Source organism: Ranitomeya imitator, chromosome 9 (assembly GCF_032444005.1).
Source record: "Ranitomeya imitator isolate aRanImi1 chromosome 9, aRanImi1.pri, whole genome shotgun sequence".
NCBI lineage: Eukaryota > Metazoa > Chordata > Amphibia > Anura > Dendrobatidae > Ranitomeya > Ranitomeya imitator.
Genome location: NC_091290.1, coordinates 45,426,276 through 45,444,512, shown reverse-complemented (window position 1 = coordinate 45,444,512; position 18,237 = coordinate 45,426,276). Strand labels below are relative to the sequence as shown.

General features: G+C 44.3%; 1 protein-coding gene across 1 annotated transcript in view; it reads right to left on the bottom strand.

The window, feature by feature from the left end:
* PNPLA2 (patatin like phospholipase domain containing 2) overlaps positions 1 to 17,856 on the bottom strand; it is a 35,726-nt gene extending 17,870 nt beyond the window's left edge. Inside the window, exons 1-2 of the mRNA XM_069739919.1 lie at positions 17,822 to 17,856; positions 17,523 to 17,740 (exon numbers count right to left, since the gene is read on the bottom strand). Coding sequence (XP_069596020.1) covers positions 17,523 to 17,709 — 187 coding nt within the window. The 5' untranslated portion in view covers positions 17,710 to 17,740; positions 17,822 to 17,856. The remainder of the gene's footprint in view (positions 1 to 17,522; positions 17,741 to 17,821) is intronic.
* Between the last annotated feature and the right edge of the window lie 381 nt (positions 17,857 to 18,237).

Genomic DNA, 18,237 nt, shown 5'->3' with positions numbered 1-18,237 from the left:
CTAACCTGATGGGGTCGTACTAGGTGCAGGACAACCTTACAGGCAGTCCCATATGGTATTAGGGTGTTGCAGCCTATGGTCCTTTCAGAATCTAGCTCTGAAAGAGTGAATGCAACAATGACCAAAGGTTGCTTGGTGCAACCTTCCAGAAAAGAAGAGGTCAACCTATATCTAGCCAGTCAGTTCATGGTCGTTACACCCAGCACAGACATCTTCTATAAGGTCTAGTTTCATGCATTCTGTTACCATGTTATGTCAGAACCAAGTCATGTGTGATTGCTGAACAGGTTAATGGAGAATGTCTGCTTAGGAGTGGCTTAGGAGGCAATCACGCCATCTTGTTCTTTAACGGGAGGTTGAATAACAGGAAGTTTCCTGCACTGTGAGGTCAGATCTGCAGTCAGGTGAGAGTACAGCCAAAGAGGCGATGGAGCATAGAAGAGGGATGGCAATGGGTAGTCCACCTTAGCTAGAAGTCTTTAGCTGGCATGTGGTCTCACCTCAGGCACAGGACTTGGAAGATCCATCAGTGAGGAACATTGTAGATCCAACCCTGAAAGTGGGGACAGTCCTGAAAATGCAGCGAGAGAGAAGATGTGCCAGATGAGAGTCCTCGTCCTGCCAGCATTATTCAACTGTTTTCTCAATCTTGGCCCATGTTACACATTCACCAATCATGTGTATGCACGGCTCTCCCAATCTTCTGCATTAGAAACCAGTTTTGAAGTACAACACACTTCAGACAAAGCCATTCAGGTCTTGGGACAGACCTCTTCAGATAATGGAAAGGTTCTGACTACATAAATTCTAGTCATGTTATGGAGCATAATAAAGGAGCACTTCTATAGAATTTTGTACACGTCATGAAAGCTGAACCCCGAGTTAATTCCAACATGACCCAGAAACACTTTCCATACCACAGATAAATTTTCAGAGTATAATTACGCATGTACATAGGAGTCTGATGCTTATGGCTGTAGCTGTCACATGGACTATGCTTCTAAAGCTTTGTAGAATCATCTAACTCATTACTGAACAAACAAGAACACACTTAGATTAATATCTATAGAAATTTTCGTTCCATATCCTGGAGAACATAAGGTTAATAAAATCCATGCTCTTATAATAGCCCCAGTACAGTCGGGTTACATTCCCCGATTTTCAGTCCCGTCAAATGGCGCAAGACTGCTTGTTCCAAAACACGGTGTTCTAGCGTTGACAGAATTCACGTGTCCCAACCACATGTGCTGCCGCCCCCTGCCGATCATACCGCAGGGTCACAACAGTGCCATTCTCAGCTGTTAGTATGGAGCCAAGAAATCACATGCTTCACAAAACACTAAAGTCTTCACTGCGCCTCCCAACTTTCTGTAGACTTTTTTTCTGCACTATAGTGTCTACATGAGGCTTGTATTTCACACCAATAATTCCAAGAGTCAATATGCAAGACCATGCACAGCACAGATCACAGAGGGGTATATTTCCATCTCTGCACATGCATGTGCACAGCCCCATAGAACATTGGATCAAATGTGATCTGACCTTTGGTTGGATCGCATTTGGGCCGAAAACACGGTCATCTGCAACGGCCCTAAGGCTGTTCTAATTAAAACCTAGACTATAGCCTTGGGGCCATATTGTGATGGCTAGATAACTGGGTCAGTGTCTCCAAAATAGCAGGTTAAAAACTAAATAGCGGTGGAAGAAAGGACAACCGGTCAATAGAGGACTGATGCGGATTGGATGCTGGCCCTTCTATAGTGTTTTTCTGGGATCTGACAAATTACTGAAAAGTTAACCCTGGCTATAGTAAGAGGGTGTCAGAAAATACAGCAAATTCCGGCTTGGGTCTGTAGTGCCCGTGGGGACCACCCATTCACCCCTGTACATCTAACCATTGCCTGAACTTTATGTGAGGCCAGCCACGTGCCATCACCTATACCAGTTAGTTCATTCATTGAAGGTCTCTGGCAGGTTTTGCACATTGTGTCCCAAGAACTGTACCCAATGCATTTGCACATTGACTTCTTGGCAGATAAGACCCACGTGTTTGGACAGGATACCATTTCAGTTCCGTGGAATAGATTGAGTCTTACAAAATAGCGACCACTGAAGGTGGTGCTCTCTCAACTCACGTAATACTAGTTGGCAAAGCTGTATTCAGCGGGCAGCAATCTGCATGAGTCAGAGCCAAGGAATGACTGACGAGCACTTGTGGACGAGGGCAAGCTGAAGAGCAGGGTGAATAAACACTCCAGGGTATCGGGAAGTGCGGCCATCAAGTGCGTCAGTCCTGACTTGCAACTTTGCAATGCTGACACACCGTTGTGCCATCTTTCATACCCAGATTAATTGCATGGCCAAGGTCATGGCAACACAAGGACTTGTGTACATGGCAATATTTGGTGGTTTTACCCGTTTTGGGAGGGAGGATAGACGTGCTAAAGGGGTTGTCTGGGACTCGTACATCCTGATCTCAGCATCATCAAAATTCCCTCAAACTGTGTTCAAGGGACAAGTGTACCCAATTTTACACAGAATGGAGCCCTAGGCAAAAGTTTAAAATAGGGCCCCAAATGCTCACATATTGCACCATCACACAAACATTAACGCAAGCGGAGTTATTGAAATCCTTCACCGCTTTTTTTCCCAGGATCTTTACGCTGGCTAAAGAAGAATGATGGCAACAAAACAAATCACCAATAGATCAAACTGTCCCAATACACCATCACATTAATCGGCAGCACATCTGCAGTTGCACCAAGCGAGGCCCTTCTGAGAACAATTTGTGCCGGCATAAATATGCAGCATTTTGATCATTCATTGAGAAATTGCTGAGGTTTGTCTTTGGACTCCAGTTGATGCTACGGGAATTTATAAATGTGAACACTAACCATACAGTACGTGACAGCGCCAGCACGGTGGGGTCTGTAAGCCAAACCTCTGGCTCCACAGCACCGGTCACTACTGAGCATGTACATAAAGTGCAGCACAGATTCATCTCAGCTAAAAGCCCAGATCCCTGGATCAGGAACAGAACAGACATTTATAGGACATTTCAGAACTTTCCCAAATTACTGTGAAAATATTTACAGCACATTCTGCATTGTATCACTGAATCCAATGTATTATATAATATAGGAGTCTATCCATTTTATACCGACTTCAAAGCTCTACATACCACACACATACACCGAGCACATCCAGATATATGCATACACACTAACACATGCATTGATGCAGCACAGAGACATAGTACACTGCTCAAAAAAAAAAAAAAAAAAAAAAAGAAAAAGGAACAAGTCTATCACACTTTTGTTAAATTAACACCGACTGAATCAATTTCTCCTGCTGTTGTGCAAATGGAACAGACAACAAGTAGAAGTGAAAGGCAATTAGCAAAACAACCTCCTTAAAGGAGTGGTTCTGCAGGGGGTGACCACAGACTATTTGGGTATGTGCATACATTGCGGATTCTCTGCAGATATGCAGCGTTTTTTTGAGGTGCAGAAAATCTGCAGATCTGCAATTGATTTACAGCACAATGTAAATCAATGAGAAAAAAAAAATGCTGTGCACACTTTGCGGAAAATCCGCTGCGGTTTAAAAGAAGTAGCATGTCACTTTTTTGTGAATCTGCAGCGTTTTTGTACCCATTCCATTATAGAAAATGGCAGGGGTAAAAACCGCAGCAAATCTGCAAGAAAACCGCAGCAAAAACGCTGCGGAACCGCAGGTGCGTTTTCTGCCAGGAGGCAGAATCCGCACCAGAAATTCCTAGGCCTAATCCGCAACGTGTGCACACAGCCTTTATCTGTTCTCATCCTTTTTGGCTTTTATGGTCACTTTCGCATTTGGTCATTGCCCTCACACCTAGAGGAACTGTATAGTAAAAGGGGCGGTTTCTACAACCCACAGCAGTTGCTAAGGTAGTGCAGCTCATCCAGGATGGCACATCAATGCAAGTTGTGGAAAGAATAGCTGTTTTTCAGCACAGTGTCCATAGAATGAAACTGATACCAGGAGACGTGGAGTGAGCCGTAGGAGGGCAACAACCGAGCAGCAGGACCATTACCTCCTCATTTGTTCAAGGAGGAACAGGGCCAAACCCCTGCAAAATGACCTCCAGTAGACCACTAACATACATGCCACTAGTTGGCGGCCCCTGGACAACTTCCCAGTTTGCCTCATCATAATGCTGACACTCCATGTACCTAGAAGAATGGATGGTTTTAAAGCAAAAAGGCAGTCACAACAAATATTGATCTGATGAAAAAAAAAATTATAAATATATATATATATTTATTATATTATAGTTTTTTCTTTTTTTCCCCTCTCCTGCAGAAAGTCTGCCTTATGTGAATGATTGAGTTGTTACCAAAAAAAGAAAAAAATTTACTGTACAGTGCATAAGATTTAGGCAGGTGTATATATATTTTTTCTTTTTGCCCAATGCAGATGACTAGGATGAGAACAAGTAAACCTATATACGGAGCAGACTGATGTGCACCGTGCATGCTGCAGTCACACTGAGGACTCTGCCTGGTTATATAGCTCCCAGCCTAAGCACTTAGGAGAGGTAATGCAGGGAGGTTAACAAAGTTCAATAACTTGTAGTGACCTTCACACAGATAAGCAGGGCCCCAGTCTATGCACAAACACCACATTGGCCTCAGACACAGCCTGAAAAATAAGCCAGCATTGCTGGCTCAGAGCAGCCAGGTAGAAGCACATACATTAAGTGTCAGGCGCTATATAGGGTGAATTTGTAGGGAAGATCCCTCTAGGGCGTTAGGTGTAGGTTTGCACAAGCAACATTTACAGCAATCCAGGTGAGACTCCAGCTTTGTCATTAGTATCAATTCCTTATATGAGCAACAAAGTGGTTTCCCATGGCCATGTATAGGAAGAGTTTTCCCAGGGTTTTTTGGAGCAGCTCTACTCCAAATATCTTGGTGGACATAACCTAATTCAGGGCCATCCTGTCCGAAGTAGATCACAGACTGATGGAGACCAGTAATGAGCGTAGGCATAACATTTTTATGCTGAATTTATGAAAATTAAAAAAAATAAACCAAACAAAAAAACACACACATAGGTTCAGAAACGGCCAAGTAAGCAGCGACAGTTTGTGCTCAATAATATAAATATATAAGGTTTAGGTCTGTGGTTCCGTAGAGATGACACATCCGGGATGTTAGAAGTCCTGATAGTTACCCCCTTTCTGCCCAGGAATTAGTGGACAGTTGGCAGCCATGTAGCTCTATGGTATACTTTAAATGCATGTGATACTGATGGTCAATCAATATTGATCACGTATCATATCAGACTGAGGGTCCAGCACCTAGCTGCACCGACACCACTCAGCTTAACAGCTGCACTACACAACTCCAGACATTGTAGCGGCCGCTGCAGTGTCCTGCAGATCAGCCATTTAAATGAAGGGATTTGCAGAACGCAATAGTGGCAGCTACACTGCACCTTCATTCAATGTTAGATCCAGCCTCCGGAGCCAATAACAGCTTCTCCACGCAAATTCTCAGACCCCACTGATCAGCCATCATATGACCATAAAACCCCTCTAAGCAACTAATCTCTTTTTTCTTGTATTGGAAAGGGTAACAAAATCCCCAGATTTGCATCTTGCAGATTAGGTGGATTTAATCATTCAAATCAAATCCGTTACATGTGGACATGGCCTAGTGGATCCGCAGCTTGCTCTGCTTCAATGCCAAGATTTAACGGAGTCGGATCATTGTGGCAGGGAAGTGGTAAAGAACATGATGTACAGTAATTTTCCTTCCGCTTTTTGAAACTGACAAAACAAAACCCCAGCAGTGGGAAATGCTTGCATCTTGTTCAAACAAAAAAATCATGCAAGGAGCTGTAAATCTGTGCACAGATGGGAATAAAAAAATAAAAAAAAAAAATGCAAAAATCAGAGCAAATTTCACATGATTGTTAATGGCTGCACGATTTTCCACAAGTCACATCAACTGTTTCTCATCTGTCACATGTGGCCTTACACTTCACCCCCATACATTTCTGGATGCAGGGTGGTAATGAGCTAGGCAAACACCTCTGGTTAAGGTACCATTACACTAAACGACTTACCAACGATCACGACCAGCGATACGACCTGGCCGTGATTGTTGGTAAGTCGTTGTGTGGTCGCTGGGGATCTGTCACACAGACAGCTCTCTCCAGCGACCAACGATCAGGGGAAAGACTTCGGCATCGTTGAAACTGTCTTCAACGATGCCGAAGTCCCCCTGCAGCACCTGGGTAACCATCGGGTTACGAAGCGTAGGGCCGCGCTTAGTAACCCGATAAATACCATGGTTACCATTGTAAAAGTTAAAAAAAAAAAAAACAGTACATACTCACATTTTGATGTCTGTCACGTCCCCCGCCGTCAGCTTCCCGCACTGACTGTCAGTGCCGGCCGTAAAGCAGAGCACAGCGGTGAAGTCACCGCTGTGCTCTGCTTTACGGCCGGCACTGACAGTCAGTGCAGGGAAGCTGACGCCGGGGGACGTGACACATCAGAATGTGAGTATGTACTGTTTTTTTTTTTTTTAACTTTTACAATGGTAACCAGGGTAAATATCGGGTTACTAAGCGCGGCCCTGCGCTTAGTAACCCGATATTTACCCTGGTTACAAGTGAACACATCGCTGGATCGGCGTCACACACGCCGATCCAGCGATGACAGCGACCAAAAAAAGGTCCTGATCATTCCCCAACGACCAATGATCTCCCAGCAGGGGCCTGATCGTTGGTCGCTGTCACACATAATGAGATCGTTAGCGGGATCGTTGCTACGTCACAAAAAGTGTGACGTTGCAACGATATCGTTAACAATATTGTTATGTGTGAAGGTACCTTTAGAGGAAGGCTTTGTGTGTTTTGCAGTAATTAATCCCCCAGTCAAGGCCCCTGTAATGCAAATCATCCATGGTCACCTTGTTGTGGGAGGAAGGTTTTAGCCACACTTGTCACCTGGCTCCTAGGAGCAGGCAGGTGTAGGGTTACAGGTGAGATTAGAGACTGTCCAGTCACCACCTGTCCCTGGACCATCAAAGCCTGCAGGTTACCCCTGTGCACAACACAGATCCCTGACGGTAATGGATGCTGCATTAACCCATTTGGTGCCAGGTGGTTGTGTGCTGCGGTTCATAAATATTAAAGTGAGAAATGCTGGCACACCAAATATAACTGGATAGAGGAGATTTAATCCTGTACTTTGTACCAGGTTCCGGTCCACTGTAGAGCTGTAAAGTCTGCAGGTGCCCGTCCTCGCTTACCATGGTGCGTTAGCAGGTAATATACAGTGGGTAGGGAGATATAAAGAGATAAGGGCAGAACACTACAGATAGTCACATGGCATCCGGGTCACACTCCAGACCCTTCATTACTGGAGTCAGGAGTGTTCTGCAGGCAACATTAACTTGCAGCAGATTTTATGCAACTGGAAAACTGTCCCATAGTCGATAGGCACATCGGCATCTAGAAGACATCATGTGCACACTGGCTTAAGGGACAAGGCATCAAGACTGACGCTTTCTGCACCAATGTTGATGCACTGCAGCGAGCAAGTACTGCCCCCTAAGTTGCTTTTCTTTCCCTTCTATATGTTCCACACTGAACTCTTCTTCGTGGCAGCCTTAGTGTTCTGGCTTCTTCTGAACTCAGATCGTACACGTCACTCCGCCAGTGTCCCATTAGTCATAATGAAGCGTAATTACCTTGCAGCATGACTCTGCTTCCCAGGAGGTATTTTATGATCATTGTACCATATTTAACCCCTTTACCCCCAAGGGTGGTTTGCACGTCAATGACCAGGCCAATTTTTACAATTCTGACCACTGTCCCTTTATGAGGTTATAACTCCGAAACGCTTCAACGGATCCTGGTGATTCTGACATTGTTTTCTCGTGACATATTGTACTTCATGATAGTGGTAACATTTCTTTGATAGTACCTGCGTTTATTTGTGAAAAAAACGGAAATTTGGCGAAAATTTTGAAAATTTCGCAATTTTCAAACTTTGAATTTTTATGCAATTAAATCACAGAGATAGGTCACACAAAATACTTAATAAGTAACATTTCCCACATGTCTCCTTTACATCAGCATAATTTTGGAACCAATTTTTTTTTTTGTTAGGGAGTTATAAGGGTTAAAAGTTGACCAGCAATTTCTCATTTTTACAACACCATTTTTTTTTTTAGGGACCACGTCTCATTTGAAGTCATTTTGAGGGGTCTATATGATAGAAAATGCCCAAGTGTGACACCATTCTAAAAACTGCACCCCTCAAGGTGCTCAAAACCACATTCAAGAAGTTTATTAACCCTTCAGGTGTTTAATAGGAATTTTTGGAATGTTTAAATAAAAATGAACATTTAACTTTTTTTACACAAAAAATTTACTTCAGCTCCAATTTGTTTTATTTTACCAAGGGTAACAGGAGAAATTGGACCCAAAAAGTGGTTGTCCAATTTGTCCTGAGTACGCTGATACCCCATATGTGGCAGTAAACCACTGTTTGGGCGCATGGGAGAGCTCGGAAGGGAAGGAGCGCAGTTTGACTTTTCAATGCAAAATTGACAGGAATTGAGATGGGACGCCATGTTGCGTTTGGAGAGCCACTAATGTACCTAAACATTGAAACCCCCCACAAGTGACACCATTTTGGAAAGTAGACCCCCTAAGGAACTTATCTGGATGTGTGGTGAGCACTTTGACCCACCAAGGGCTTCACAGAAGTTTATAATGCAGAGCCATAAAAATAAAACAAAATTTTTTTCCCACAAAAATTATTTTTTAGCCCCCAGTTTTGTATTTTCCCAAGGGTAACAGGAGAAATTGGTCCACAAAAGTTGTTGTCCAATTTGTCCTGAGTACGCTGATACCCCATATGTTGGGGTAAACCCCTGTTTGGGCACACAGGAGAGCTCGGAAGGGAAGGAGCACTGTTTTACTTTTTCAACGCAGAATTGGCTGGAATTGAGATCGGACGCCATGTCGTGTTTGGAGAGCCCCTGATGTGCCGAAACAGTGGAAACCCCCCAATTATAACTGAAACCCTAATCTAAACACACCCCTAACCCTAATTCCAACGGTAACCCTAACCACACCTCTAACCCTGACACACCCCTAACCCTAATCCCAACCCTATTCCCAACTGTAAATGTAATCTAAACCCTAACCCTAACTTTAGCCCCAACCCTAACTGTAGCCCTAACCCTAGCCCTAGCCCTAACCCTAACGGGAAAATGGAAATAAATACATTTTTTTTTTATTTTTCCCCTAACTAAGGGGGTGATGAAGGGGGGTTTGATTTACTTTTATAGCGAGTTTTTTAGCGGATTTTTATGATTGGCAGCCGTCACACACTGAAAGACCCTTTTTATTGCAAAAAATATTTTTTGCAATACCACATTTTGAGAGCTATAATTTTTCCATATTTTGGTCCACAGAGTCATGTGAGGTCTTGTTTTTTGCGGGACGAGTTGACGTTTTTATTGAAAACATTTTTGGGCACGTGACATTTTTTGATCGCTTTTTATTCCGATTTTTGTGAGGAAGAATGACCAAAAGCCAGCTATTCATGAATTTCTATTGGGGGAGGCGTTTATACCATTCAGAGTTTGGTAAAATTGATAAATCAGTTTTATTCTTCGGGTCAGTACGATTACAGCGATACCTCATTTATATCATTTTTTTATAGTTTGGCGCTTTTATACGATAAAAACCATTTTACAGAAAAAATAATTATTTTTGCATCGCTTTATTCTCAGGACTATAACTTTTTTATTTTTTTGCTGATGATGCTGTATGGCGGCTCTTTTTTTGCGGGACAATATGACGCTTTCAGCGGTACCATGGTTATTTATATCTGTCCTTTTGATCGCGTGTTATTCCACTTTTTGTTCGGCGGTATGATAATAAAGCGTTGTTTTTTGCCTCGTTTTTTTTTTTTTTTTCTTACGGTGTTTACTGAAGGGGTTAACTAGTGGGACAGTTTTATAGGTCGGGTCGGTACGGACGCGGCGATACTAAATATGTGTACTTTTATTGTTTTTTTTTTATTATTTAGATGAAGAAATGTATTTATGGGAATAATATTTTTTTTTTTTTTCATTATTTTGGAATATTTTTTTTAATTTTTTTTTACACATTTGGAAATTTTTTTTTTTACTTTTTTACTTTGTCCCAGGGGGGGACATCACAGATCAGTGATCTGACAGTTTGCACAGCACTCTGTCAGATCACTGATCTGACATGCAGCGCTGCAGCCTTCACAGTGCCTGCTCTGAGCAGGCTCTGTGAAGCCACCTCCCTCCCTGCAGGACCCGGATCCGCGGCCATCTTGGATCCGGGGCTGGAGGGAGCAGGGAGGGAGGTGAGACCCTCGCAGCAACGCGATCACATCGCGTTGCTCCGGGGGTCTCAGGGAAGCCCGCAGGGAGCCCCCTCCCTGCGCGGTGCTTCCCTGCACCGCCGGCACATCGCGATCATCTTTGATCGCGGTGTGCCAGGGGTTAATGTGCCGGGGGCGGTCCGTGACCGCTCCTGGCACAGAGTGCCGGATGTCAGCTGCGATAAGCAGCTGACACCCGGTCGCGATCGGCCGCGCTCCCCCCGTGAGCGCGGCCGATCGGCTATGACGTACTATCCCGTCCAGGGTCAGATAAGCCCAGGGCACCTCGACGGGATAGTACGTCTAAGGTCACAGAGGGGTTAAGGACTCAAGATCACATTTTATTACCCATCACATTGTCAACGCAAGGACAACCTGCTCCATGCAGAAAAAGGGGACTTTCTTGCCCTTTAGAGGTAAAAAAAAAAAAAAAAGTCACAGAACCCTGTAGTCGGTGGTCATCAGACCAGAGCCGTGCAAACCTCCTCCTGCCTGCTGGGCATCCTTGGTGCCTCTGGCTTAACAAGTCCAGCGGAAGGAGGTATGGCAGCCATGGATAAACCACCACCTAGCAGGGTCTCGCAGATCTTTTTACTCAATGCTATTGACCGTTGCAGATATTTTCCAAGCATCAATTACAATGCGATGCAGATTTAGTTATTTATTTAATCACAAACTAAATTCTGTGGACAGTCAATAAAAACAAAAAAGTGTCCATTAATTCACTGCAAAAATCAGCAAGGCAAATTTGCTGAAAAAAAACCAAAAAAAAAAAACCTGCTATGTGGAGCAGTTGACAAATGACAAAAGCAATTTCTGACAAATTCATAAGTCACAATTTCAATAAAGTCTATGATTGAAGTCTCATTCTGACACCCCACCTAGGACTGTAATAAGGACCTGACTCAGGCCTTGCTTGTAGCACAATAATGGTGTGATGCACATGGTGACACTGGTGGAGGGAAGCAGAGTATGAGATGTAAAGGGTCACCCGACATGTGCAGCCTGTATATACACAGATCTGCTTAACCAGCAGGCTGGACGTCACATGCTCCATAGGGATCAATGCAGACAAAGCAACAGACGGCTCCTGTATATACACAGTGCATAGGAAAACAGTCATAGATAATCTCACAGTCAGACTGCACAGTACACAGGCATCAAGTGCTTCCTACATTGCACCTCTGCCCCATACAATGTATCACCTTCACCTGCAATGTATCATTGTCTCTGGATATTTACAAACCATTCACAAACACTGCCTGCTGGTAATTACTGAATGAGGTTTATCCACTCCGGACAATCACACTTCCCTTAGGTCAGGTTCAGTATTTTACATCAGTGTGTGTAAGCCAAAACCAGGAGAGGAACAATCACGGGAAAAGCAATAGAAACATATGCACCACTTCTGTACTCATCACCCACTCCTGGTTTGGGCTTACAGATACTGATCGTGTGAACGCGGCCTTAGGAGAAGGCCTCTAGAATAACAAGGCGTCCTCCAAAATCTACAGAGAAACCTGCAGAACATTTATCCGTCAAACTATCATCACTACACAAGAAATGAAGCACTGCACAATAACCATTGATATCAATAGTCTGGCCATGGAGGTGCCCGGCCTGCTCCCCAGGTGACCCTGATGTGGTCCCTCTCTGGGCCGGGACACCCTGTACAGTGGGAGAGAGCTTTCTGACCAAGTCAATATCGAGGTTCTCTTTAGAATATATATTTATTTTATTTATTTATTTTAACCCCTTAGTGACGGAGCCAAATTTTTGAAATCTGACCAGTGTCACTTTATGTGGTAATAACTGTGGAACACTTCAGCAAATCCCAGTGATTGAGACTTTGTGCCACATTATACTTTACTAGATGGTGGTCCGATTCTAACACATCGGGTATTCTGGAGTATGTATGTATGTATGTATGTATGTATGTATGTATGTATGTATGTATGTATGTATGTATGTATGTATGTATGTATGTATGTATGTATGTATGTATGTATGTACAGTGGGGCAAAAAAGTATTTATTCAGTCAGCAATAGTGCAAGTTCCACCACTTAAAAAGATGAGAGGCGTCTGTAATTTACATCATAGGTAGACCTCAACTATTGGAGACAAACTGAGAAAAAAAAATCCAGAAAATCACATTGTCTGTTTTTTTAAGATTTTATTTGCATATTATGGTGGAAAATAAGTATTTGGTCAGAAACAAACAATCAAGATTTCTGGCTCTCACAGACCTGTAACTTCTTCTTTAAGAGTCTCCTCTTTCCTCCACTCATTACCTGTAGTAATGGCACCTGTTTAAACTTGTTATCAGTATAAAAAGACACCTGTGCACACCCTCAAACAGTCTGACTCCAAACTCCACTATGGTGAAGACCAAAGAGCTGTCAAAGGACACCAGAAACAAAATTGTAGCCCTGCACCAGGCTGGGAAGACTGAATCTGCAATAGCCAACCAGCTTGGAGTGAAAAAATCAACAGTGGGAGCAATAATTAGAAAATGGAAGACATACAAGACCACTGATAATCTCCCTCGATCTGGGGCTCCACGCAAAATCCCACCCCGTGGGGTCAGAATGATCACAAGAACGGTGAGCAAAAATCCCAGAACCACGCAGGGGGACCTAGTGAATGAACTGCAGAGAGCTGGGACCAATGTAACAAGGCCTACCATAAGTAACACACTACGCCACCATGGACTCAGATCCTGCAGTGCCAGACGTGTCCCACTGCTTAAGCCAGTACATGTCCGGGCCCGTCTGAAGTTTGCTAGAGAGCATTTGGATGATCCAGAGGAGTTTTGGGAGAATGTCCTATGGTCTGATGAAACCAAACTGGAACTGTTTGGTAGAAACACAACTTGTCGTGTTTGGAGGAAAAAGAATACTGAGTTGCATCCATCAAACACCATACCTACTGTAAAGCATGGTGGTGGAAACATCATGCTTTGGAGCTGTTTCTCTGCAAAGGGGCCAGGACGACTGATCCGGGTACATGAAAGAATGAATGGGGCCATGTATCGTGAGATTTTGAGTGCAAACCTCTTCCATCAGCAAGGGCATTGAAGATGAAACGTGACTGGGTCTTTCAACATGACAATGATCCAAAGCACACCGCCAGGGCAACGAAGGAGTGGCTTTGTAAGAAGCATTTCAAGGTCCTGGAGTGGCCTAGCCAGTCTCCAGATCTCAACCCTATAGAAAACCTTTGGAGGGAGTTGAAAGTCCGTGTTGCCAAGCGAAAAGCCAAAAACATCACTGCTCTAGAGGAGATCTGCAGGGAGGAATGGGCCAACATACCAACAACAGTGTGTGGCAACCTTGTGAAGACTTACAGAAAACGTTTGACCTCTGTCATTGCCAACAAAGGATATATTACAAAGTATTGAGATGAAATTTTGTTTCTGACCAAATACTTATTTTCCACCATAATATGCAAATAAAATGTTAAAAAAACAGACAGTGATTTTCTGGATTTTTTTTTCTCAGTTTGTCTACCATAGTTGAGGTCTACCTATGATGTAAATTACAGACGCCTCTCATCTTTTTAAGTGGTGGAACTTGCACTATTGCTGACTGACTAAATACTTTTTTGCCCCACTGTATGTATGTATGCATGTATGCATGTATGTATGTATGCATGAATACTCCTGGCGCAGTCCCTGCAGGTGCCCGTCTGCCCGGCACCCCTGCTTCTTCCTGTACAGAGCTGTCACATGGTACCGCTCATTACAGTAATGAATATGTGGCTCCACCTCCCATAGAGGTGGAGCCGCATATTCATTACTGTAATGAGCGGTAACGGTGACCGCTCAGTACAGGAAGAAGCAGGGGTGCCGGGCAGCCAGGGACTTGCAGGGACCGCACCAGGAGCAGGTGAGTATAACGGCGAGGGGGAGCGCTGCGCGATATTCACCTGCTCCTCGTTCCAGTGCCACTCGGTCATCAGCATCTTCTGCAGTGACGCTCAGGTCAGAGGGCGCGGTGACGTGGTTAGTGCGCACCCTCTGCCTGAGCATCAGTGCAGAAGACGGAGTGGCACCGGAACGAGGAGCAGGTGAATACTGCAAGTGCCAGGGGCCTGAGAGGTGAGTATGTGATTTTTTTTATTTTTTTTTATCGCAGCATCAGCAAATGGGGCAAGTGTCTGTATGGAGCATCTATGGGGCCATAACATTTGTGCAGCACTATATGGGGCAAGTGTCTGTATGGGGCCATAATCAACGTTTGTGCAGCATTATATTGGGCAAATGTGTCTATGGAGCATCTTATGGGGCCATCAAACTGTATGGAGCATTATATGGGGCTCCTGATTCAATATCAATATTCAAAAACACAACCTACTGATGTCTCAATTAATTTTACTTTTATTGGTATCTATTTTTAGCAGATAAATAGAAGAAACAGCGGGCACTCACCATCCAAATAAAATTCCAATACTTTATTCTGACAACATGTCTGAAACAGGGCAGGCAGGGATAAACGGGTATCCACAGACGACGGCCGTTTTGCGCTGTTGCGCCTCCACGGGTCTGAATCTATTTTTACTTTTGACATTTACCGGTAGCTGCTGCATTTCCCACCCTAGGCTTATACTTGAGTCATTAAGTTTTCTCAGTTTTTTTGTGGCAAAATTAGGGATGGGGTCGGCTTATACTCGAGTATATACGGTATATAGTAGATGATAATGGTAAATTTAGGTTGATATGTTGTGTGTTTATTTATAAAAAAAAATATCAGAAATTTGAGAAAAAAAAAAAGTTAAAAAATTAGCAATTTTCAAACTTGAATGATTTTCCCTTTAATCCAGATGGTCACACCACAGCAAAACATTAACAACATTTCCTGCATGTCGGCTTTACATCAGCACCATGTGTTTTTAACAAAAATTTTTAGGGACCTATTCATGTTTGAAATGCCTTTAGTGGTCCCATATATTGGGAAACCCCCAAAAGTGATACCATTTTAAAAAGAGCACCCCCTGGCATATTGAAAACTGCTGTCAGGTAGTTTATTAACCCTTCAGGTGATTTTCAGGAATTAATGCAAAGTGGCATGACAGAAATGAAAATGTGTATTTTTACCACCTAAATGCCTCTAACTTCTGAACAGGTTACTCTAGCCGACAGACTCTGGCTGCTATTTGGTCATGAACTGCCATGGCAAACATCAGGACCATACAATGATGATCTCAGGGTACTGATGGGGATAAAGAGGAAGCCCCCACACTCTGTTATCCATTTATATGATGTAGTCACTATTGACAGCAGCATCTAAGGGGTTAAACAGATTTGGACGGTGAAAGCACTGATTGTGGCTGATGCAGCAAGTTGTCAGCTATAGTGGACAGCCGACAGCTGCTGGATTGTCACCTGTATGGGGAGGCTATTCTCTTATATCTCAGGTCAGTTGAAAGCCGTATTGGCGGTCATTAAGGGGTTAAAAGTCTTCAGCGCGATCTGAAGCCATGATGGCAACTTGATGGGTGAACGATCTGTAGGAAGATCGATATTTACATTAGGTGTAAGGTGGCGCTTGTTCAGCAGTGGGCACCAAGTTATACAGGTGCTGTGTAACCATCCACCCTGAAAATTCTGACTGGTGCACCATATACCCATTGACTTCAATGAGATTTTCCACTGACGAGAACTGCTTACAAACAAAATTAAAAAATAAAAAGGGAATCCTTTCTTGTATATACCAGGTCTGAACATGGGGAAAAAAAAAAAAAAAAAAAAAAACACAAAAAACAAAAACAGCGCATGTACCGTAGTCGTGCAGCTGAGGACAATGTCTGAACTCGGCTCACTGCCAAGACGACCTTTGATTTTGCTGTAGTTGCAAAAACTTACAGACCTCAACAATAAGGTAAAAAAAAAAATAATGCATAAGATCACAAAATGTGACATCTTCATCATGCCCAAAAGGCTGCCGAGGATCTCCATCCAGAAGGGGACAATAAACCAGTTTCCATCATTATTACAGGACAGGTCTGTGGTTTTTTTTTACCTTATAATGGTGTCAGGTATAATTTGATACTTTAGGAACATTCCCCACCACCATGGCATTTTCTAAAGAGTGGGTAGAGTTCAGCAGAATGGAGAGGGCCAATAACTGACTATGGCTATGTGCCCACGTTGCGGATTTGTGTGCGGATTTTTCTGCACCGTTCTTGAAAAATCCGCAGGTAAAACGCACTGCATTTTACCTGCAGATTTACCGCCGATTTTCTGCGTTTTTTTGTGCAGATTTCACCTGTGGATTCCTATTGAGGAGCAGGTGTAAAAAGCTGCGGAATCCACACAAAAAAAATTGACATGCTGCGGAAAATAAACTGCAATGTTTCCGACTGCGGATTTGGTTTTCCATAGGTTTACATGGTACTGTACACTCAGGGAAAACTGCTGCCAATCCGCAGCGTGTGCACATAGCCTATAACTTACACCCAGTACCAGCCCTCTGTCAGGCTATGTTCACACATGGCGGTTCTTTCTGCAGTAAAACCTGCTCTCTTGGGGGGGGGGGGTGAATTCTCCACATCATTTAGTGACAAAAAAAAATAAAATAAACTAAGATTTTGGCACAAAAAAAAAAGGGAAAAAAAAAAAAAAATCATGACAATCCAGTACCTGCATTTTTTTTCCAGCACTCATTACTTTCAATGGTTAAAAAACACTGAAAAACAACATGATGCTCTATTCTGGAGGGGAAAAAAAAAAATCAAAAGCACAAAATACCGAGGACAAAGAAAAAAGGTTGTACAAGAGATTTCTGCTGGTACTGTAAAATGCAGCTGAAAATCCGCATAAAAAGAACGCAGCAAAAACGTCACGTGTGAACATCCCCTCACAGGCTGGGTTTCAGAGCTACAGATTACATAACAGAACACCTGCCTGTAAGGTCCACAGCAGCCAATCAGAGAGCAACTTTTATTTCTTAAACAGGTCTGACAGAATAAGAGCTGCTGTGTGATTGGCTTGCAGACAGTGTGGCGGCCAGTGAGCGGACGGTGCCGGTGGCCGGACTTTGCCTCTCTCCCGGGGGTGCAGACTGCCCGCAGCCGCCGCCGCCGCGCACTCACCCAGGCAGGCTCCGCTCACCAGCGCGGTGGCAGTCAGGGCGCCGGCGGACGCTCCATAGATGTTCCTGGCATTCTCCACCAGGAAGGGTGCGTGCTCCTTCAGACAACTGGCGACTCCGATGTGGTAGATCCCCAGGAACCCGCAGCCCGCGAAGGAAATGTTCCAGGGGGAGTCCAGGGGGAACATGTCCGACCGTCCGGTGTCCGCCGCCTCTATGCTGCACGGGGAGAGAAGCCGCAGATCAGCACCGTCCGCACGCACCGCCGCTGCGCCCTTCCGCCAGCTCTGCGCCATTTACCTCAGTCTCCGTCCGGTCCGCCCGCGACACTTTCTCCTCCGTCCAATTCCTGCTATTATATTATTATAGGCGGCAGCTCTGACGTCACAGCTCAGCGACCAATCAGCGCGCATTCCTGGTGGAAATGTCAGTGGCGATACAGCGCGGCCTGACCAATGAGCGCCGGAGATGGAGCTACACCCTCTTGTGTAGGCGGGGCGCTGCCTGTCACCTCCTGATCTGCCGCTGGGGGCCGCACTCTCCTCCCTCTGCTGTCATTATGCGGACAGTTCTGCACGGCGGGCAGCAGGGGGCGCCGCTCACTATTCTCCAGTGCAGCTGACTGTAGACGGAATGATGAGCTGTGAGACTGGCAATGAGCACGATCGTACGACGGATCCAGACGATCTCCAACCCATCACATTGGTTCCTGGACG